Source organism: Equus asinus, chromosome 8 (assembly GCF_041296235.1).
Source record: "Equus asinus isolate D_3611 breed Donkey chromosome 8, EquAss-T2T_v2, whole genome shotgun sequence".
NCBI classification, from domain to species: domain Eukaryota; kingdom Metazoa; phylum Chordata; class Mammalia; order Perissodactyla; family Equidae; genus Equus; species Equus asinus.
Genome location: NC_091797.1, coordinates 41,793,195 through 41,800,778, shown reverse-complemented (window position 1 = coordinate 41,800,778; position 7,584 = coordinate 41,793,195). Strand labels below are relative to the sequence as shown.

At 36.8% G+C, this 7,584-nt stretch overlaps 1 protein-coding gene across 1 annotated transcript; it reads left to right on the top strand.

Moving 5' to 3' along the window:
* Positions 1-846: 846 nt before the first annotated feature.
* LOC139046027 (putative olfactory receptor 2B8) lies at positions 847-5,816 on the top strand. The gene is made up of 2 exons (XM_070516797.1): positions 847-857; positions 4,877-5,816. The coding sequence occupies exons 1-2, from the start codon at positions 847-849 to the stop codon at positions 5,814-5,816; spliced, it is 951 nt and encodes a 316-aa protein (XP_070372898.1).
* Positions 5,817-7,584: the final 1,768 nt, after the last annotated feature.

Below are 7,584 nucleotides of genomic sequence, written 5' to 3'. Positions count from 1 at the left end.
GTAAAATACTACCTCCACCACCTGATATGTGTCAATTCTAAGCATTTAACTTGTTTCATTTGATGCCTGTTCTCTTTATAATTGTATAATTGTGTTCTTGTGAGATGTCATTTCCCATTATATTCTTTTTTTGATGGTAATTGTTACATAGACTTCCATCTTTGTTTTGTAGAATCTATTTTTATTTTACCTATTTGGAATATATAATCTTCATTTTTTAAATTATTTTTTCTATCCAAAGTAATAATTTATGTGTGATTTTTGTAATGGGGTTTTCCCATATCGTGTCATATTGTGATAGTTACTAAGGATGCCATTCTTTCTTCCTATACCTAGGATGACTGTGTCTAATATTTCCAGTCATTATTATTTATATAGTTTATCTAAAATGAATCAATCTTTTTTTACTGCATTGAGTCAACTGATGCTTATCTAAACAGAGATGATGATTCCCAGTCAAATTACACAATTCTTTAAATGTGGTAGGAAGGAAATGAGGTAGAATTTCTCATTTGACATTAGCCAAAACAATTCCTTCTCTTGGGGGCCGGCCCGGTGGTGCAGCTGTTAAGTTCCGACTTTCCACTTCTTTGGGGGGGGCGCCCAGGGTTCACTGGTTCGGATCCCGGGTGCGGACATGGCACTGCTTGGCACACCATGCTGTGGTAGGCGTCCCACATATAAAGTAGAGGAAGATGGGCATAGAGGTTAGCTCAGTGCCAGGCTTCCTCAGCAAAAAGAGGAAGACTGGCAGTAGTTAGCTCAGGGCTAATCTTCCTCAAAAAAAAAAAAAAATCCTTCTCTTGGAAGATTGCTTTTGCGGTGGTGCAAACAACCTTAGGAGGGATGGATGCCGAGTAGGAAAGGAGGAAGGGAACAAAGTGACCCAGATCAGCAGAACACACTCTTGAGAATCAATGGGATAACGCATCTTGCAGCTAGATCTTTCCCATATCCAATCTTCCTAAAGGATAATCATTTTCCTGAATTGTAAAGAGAAAAAAATTAAAAGTAAGAAGATAGAATACGACATTAGTATCCTAATTACCTCCCAGTGTGCACTCCAGTGTGGCACTGGAAGCAGTTGTAACACATGGAGACAATTACATTTTTACTTCTGTTTGGTGGGCATCTCCTTTGCCTAATGTTTTATTTTTCAACTGAAAATCATATTCATTTTTATATCTGTCAGATAGTTAGCCATTCAGCATTTATATATCTGTATATATCTGTAGCTATCTATCTATATAATCCTGTAAAGCAGCAAATCTTTTGAACAACTTCATTTCAACAGGGTTTTATCTTTTATCAACTGCCTTCTTTGTCCTTATTGATATGAAAATGTTAAAATATAACATTATTTTATTATAAATGTGCATTATTATATTGGCATTTTCTTTGGATGTTAGCATTTTTTTGGCCCTCCTTCAATTTGGTGAATGCTTCCTTTATTAGTGCATTTTAAAAATTTGCCAGCAATTCGTTTCAGAACAGTCACTATATTTGTGTATGTATGTGTGCATGAAACTGAACTATGGTTTGTTTTTATTTGTTCTTCTGAGCAGACGTGAGTCAGGGGATGTCTCCTGGAACTGCACATTTAGACTATCTCTCATGCTTTTATAATGAATTCTATTATGAAATTTTTGCAGATACCACTGATCACATCCTCGTAAGAAATTAAAGGAAGTGTGAAATATTGTGAATACGACATCCTCTATGTCACATGTGGTGACTTGCTCTGAATTTTAATACATTCATTTCATTGATGATAAAGTAATGTGGTGGTTAAACGTATGAAGTCTGACATCAAAGAGACTTGGCTTGTGTTAAAACATTTAGGATTTTAATGATCTTGGGTAAGCTGTTTAACCACTTTAACCTTCTTCTTCATATGTAAAAAGGACAAAATACTAGCCAAATAGAATACAACAATATGCTAAAAAGAAGCTATGAAAAAGGAGACAGAAATTAATTTCAAAAATTTTTTGAAAGCTTAGTTGAGATTATGCTTGTTTATGTCTTAGAATTTATAAACACTCAATCGTACCAGCTCGTATTAATATTATTAAGTGTAAGGAACATATCAGTTCAGCCTTCAACCTTTGGATACTTTAATTTTCCAAACTTTAAATGTGAAAAAATTTTTATTAATTTAATATTATTGTTTTTGCCAGATTTGTGAACTAGTACTCGCCATACTGTTGTTTGGGGATTGAGTGTAAATGTAGATTAGTTTAACTAATGCTTCTCATATATGATGTATCAAATTTCTATTATGTGTGCTTTTATATTTCAAGACACTTGATTTTTTTGTTGTTTATTTTCCTTGAAACTAAGTTTGGGACAAGGAGGACATTTATGTCAGTGATGGAGAAATATTTCCTAGTGACCTCTCTCCTACTGACTCTTCTTTCATTTGACCTTTACTTTTCCCTTATTCAGATTTTATTAACATTTTTTTTTCTTTAAAGATCGGCACCTGAGCTAACAACCGCTGCCAATCTTTTTTTTTTTTTTGGCTTTATCTCCCCAACCCCCCCCCCCGCCGTACATAGTTATATATCTTAGTTGCAGGTCCTTCTAGTTGTGGGATGTTGGATGCCACCTCAACGTGGCCTGACGAGTGGTGCCATGTCCACGCCCAGGATCCGAACCCTGGGCCGCCGCAGCGGAGGGCGCGAACTTAACCATTCGGCCATGGGGCCGGCCCCTTAACATTTATTTTATGCCAATTTTGTACCAATTTATTTGATACATCAATAGGTCTATACCCAAACCTGATTCAGATTTTAAAGGTCTTAGAAAATGAAAAATTTATTGTATGCCTAACGATTTGAGTATAATAGAAATGAATTATTTATTTTCTGATGCTACTTAGGTCTGCATGTGACCACGCTTGTGTAACACTAAATAGCTGGGTGAAAATGGCAATCAACTAACCTTAGAGCTGGCAATGCATTTGGTCCAGTGTAACTAACTCTTCAAGGTAGCTCCCAGAAAAGTGTATATATAAAATTAACTGAATGTAGATGGATGTTCTTAGATTTTTATATTTCCAAAATATCGTTTTCTTTATATGTTTCCTGGTATTACCTTTAGTTTTGCAATGTATCTCTTTGACCTGTCATTGCTTTGACAATGTGTCTATCTTTATTTCTGTATGTTTATTTATTTATTTTATCACAGGGAGTGAGGTAAAGCAATCACTTTATATATAGACTGCACAATTGGATAATTTCTCAAAATGTTTATCCTGATTAAAGTGTTGATAGTGAATAATTCTACCTTTTTCAAAAATTCCAGGCACGCTAGTTGTTGGTAGTATTGAAAACGAAATCAACAACAGAAAAAGGCAAGTGTTGGCCACTGGATTACAGAGTTCTGATTAAAAAATTGTCCCATTTGCAACAACATGGATGGACCTTGACAGTATGATGTTAGGCGAAATAAGCCAGATAGAGAAAGACAAATACTGCATGATTTCACTCATATGTGGAAGATAACAAATACAGGATAAAGAGAATAGATTAGTGGTTACCAGAGGGGAAGGCAGTGGAGGGGTTGGTGAAAGGGATAAAGGGGCACGTAAGTATGATGATGGATAAAAATTAGACTACTGGGGGTGAGCATGATGAAGTGTATTCAGAAATTGATAAAAATAATGTACACCCCAAATTACACAATGTTATAAACCATTATGATCCCAGTAAAATTACTTGGAAAAAAGAAATAAATACCACAATACTCTAAAAAAAAAAGACACCTAGATCATAATAGGAATTTGATGCGTATTTCTTAAACAACGAATAAACACAATTTGAATGTAAAAAAACATAACTATGCACAGCCAATGAGTTTTCAGAGTCCTTGTTAAATTAGTACAGTAATTTTAGGCATCTTGAGGAAAGGAAGGAGTTAAGTATTGTAATTGAAAGGTGATATTTTCCTGTTGTATCTGATATTTTTTGAGGAAGATTAGCCCTGAGCTTACATCTGCTGCCAATCTTCCTCTTTTTGCTGAGGAAGACTGGCCCTGAGCTAACATCTGTGCCCATCTTCCTCTACTTTATATGTGGCATGCCTACCACAGCATGGCATGCCAACCGGTGCCATGTCTGCACCCAGGATCCGAACCGGTGAACCCCCAGCCACTGAAGCGAGATGTGCCAACTTAACCCCTGAGACACCGGGCCGGCCCCATATCTGATTATTTAATTGTTTTACTACCTACTAAAAGACCAGGGTAGCATTCACAAATATAATATGTTATGTAGAGTAGACAGGCAAAACTACCAAAATATATATAGTCAGCACTATTAGTGACATTTTGAATATAATTTAATCCTTTGTATCAGTACATTCCAGATCATAAATTTGTATATCTGAATGAATTTTTGAGATTATCCTGTTATATTCTATTGCATGTGAGGTATGTGCAAATTCAGTTGTGTAGAATTTTGAGATACATATTTAAAATAAGTCCTTTCCCTCTGTCTGCATCTCTTATTCTTTCTGATCAATCTCTCTGTTTTCCCCTCATTTTCATTTTCTCAAAAACATACATATATTCTTTCAGTACTTTAAATCCTATTAAACTCAATCTGAAACAGATCCATGATTGATGCAAACACAAGGTCCATGATTTGATTTTTGTATATTAAATATCAATGATATTACTTTTTGTGATGATGCAAAACTAAATTGGTCTAAGATATGTCTACTTCAATGAGCACATCATTTATTCAAATAGTTACATATAAAACATCTTGGGCATGTCTTTTAACATGATAGATCCCTCATCCCTTTTTTTGGAATTAGGAATTAAAAAAATTCCTAAATGCTTGGTCTTGACAGGAACCATGTGCTAACAAAGGACGGAAAAGAAAAACGGAAGTTCTTTCACTGGCTTTGTCCTGCTGGCTTTCTCTGACAGGCCTCAACTGGAGCTGGTCCTCTTTGTGGTTCTTTTGATCTTCTATATCTTCACTTTGCTGGGAAACACAACCATCATCGCATTGTCCCACCTGGACCCACATCTTCACACCCCTATGTACTTTTTCCTCTCCAACCTCAGCTTTCTGGACCTGTGTGACACTACCAGCATTATTCCGCAGCTCCTGGTCAATCTCAGTGGAGCTGACAAGTGTGTCTCCTTTGCTGGTTGTGTAGTTCAGCTGTACATCTCTCTAGGATTGGGATGCACCGAATGCATTCTCTTAGGAGTTATGGCATTTGACCGTTATGTAGCTGTTTGCAGGCCCCTTCATTACACAGTAATCATGCCTCCCCGTCTCTGTGTCCTGATGGCTTCTGCTTCATGGTTTATTGGTTTTGCCAACTCCTTATTGCAGACAGTCCTCATCTTCCTTTTACCATTTTGTGGGAGGAATAAACTAGACCACTTCCTTTGTGAGATTCCTGCATTGCTCAAACTTGCCTGTGTTGACACCACTATGAATGAGTCTGAGCTCTTCTTTGCCAGTGTTATCATTCTTCTCATACCTGTTGCATTAATTATCCTCTCCTATGGTGGGATTGTCAGGGCCATCTCAAGAATAAAGTCTGCAACAGGGCAGAGAAAAGCATTTGGGATATGTGGATCCCACCTCACAGTGGTCACTCTGTTCTATGGCACAGCCATCTATGCTTATCTCCAGCCCAGCAACAACTACTCTCAGGATCAGGGCAAGTTCATAGCTCTCTTCTACACCATCGTTACTCCCATGATCAACCCCCTCATATATACAGTGCGGAATAAGGATGTGAAGGGAGCAATGAGGAAGGTGCTTTGGAAGGACTATGACTCCAGATAATGGGGTAAGGAGGATGTTTTAATGAAAGGACTTGAATACCAGAGTCCTTAAGATGTTTGTGCTCTCCACGTATCATCCAAAATTTCTCATGACAACCTTCAAGGAAATTTCTTTACGTCATTCTCCTATGAAAATGAATGTTCCAAATCTTAGTTCATGACTTCATTCCAGTCTTTAGAGACACTGATTCAGTGTTTGTAGATCATCTGCATTATATTTATTATTTTTAAAAGCTCTACAGGATTTTCTTATTTGCATCCCCATTTGGGAACATTATTCCATTTCTATTCACAAAAGGACCTTTAAGTATGTACCATAAAGACACAGTCAAATAAGGCCATAAAACCAGTGGAACACAGTAAGAAATAGTAACATTTTAGCATTTTCTAGCAATCGTAGAGGGCTATCACTTATTCTTGTATTTTGGTGATGGCTATGTTACAAAGTCCATAGGTTTACTGTATCAGAGCTTTTCACAGAAATAGGTGGGGAAACTGTGAGTAAAACAAGCTTTAAGCTCAAAGAAAAACCTGCTAATATCAATCCTGATAAAGCCATTCTGAAATTAGGTCCTACTGTGACCTCACCAGCATGGCGGCCATATTATGTAGCATTCATTGCATTGAAGGCTGTACAAGGATCCCTGGGTGAAGGATGTGATGTAACACTGCCAAGAACAATGGCAGCCCTTAGCTGATAATAACATCAGGCAGTGCTTACATATAATTTCCTACGTAGTCAGAGAAACATCGATGTAAGTTATGGCAGTTGGTTATTTTAATTTTTGCAAGCCACCTTTTTCCTTTCTCAGAATGGCTTTTGAGGACATTATCTCATCTGAATAGTACAAGACCCAAGTCCTGTTTCATAGTCTACACATTTCACCTATAGTAATGCAGCAAAAGTTTCAAAGGGTAGAATATGTTTAGATTTCTCTGTTCATACTATTTTATAAATTCTTTGACTCAGGCATCTATTAGTTACGGCCTTTGTATCTCACATCTGGCAAAGCCCCATATAATTTGAATTCAGTGGCATATTATAAAAATATCCGAAGTGGCCCTTTATTCCCAGGAATCCTCGTGTTGTGTAGAAGCTTACTCAGATTCATCTGGAGGAAATTTAAATAAAGTGCATATTAATATTTAAAAATCTCTTTATGTCTAAGCTTTACAAATAGCCATCTCTTTATGAAATAACTGTCATGCAATTCTCAATTATGTAATAAGTGTAAACTTTCCAGAAAAATTGAATCTGCTATTCTAGCTCTTAGATTTCCACTCAGGCTCAGTTTACAGTGTAAATTTGATTCGGGGTATGGATCCTGTTTTTTGGTATATATTCAGTGTCATGAACAGTATATTTTTACACGGTGGTTGGAGCTTTGACAATGTCATAATCACAGAAACATTTCGTAAATGTAGATTTTACAACATGTAGCACAGTGCGGGTAAAACCATGTATGTATTTGGGTGGAGACATAAGCATAACAATTCTCATACATTTCCCTCTCCTGACAGCTAAACCTCCTCCTCCTTGAATCCCCTCAGTTGGTCATTCTCACGACAAGTGATCTTGCAAGAGACACAGGTTGGCGACCTGGAAATGACAGCTAGGGCAAATTATACGCATGGTCAAGATTCTATCTATGTCCCCAATGGCATCACAGTATTCACACCTGAAATCAACACTTGGGAAACCACGTATTTTGACACCATAGTAATGCTTAACGCATACCAGTATAAAAACAGTTTTGGAATAGTATTTA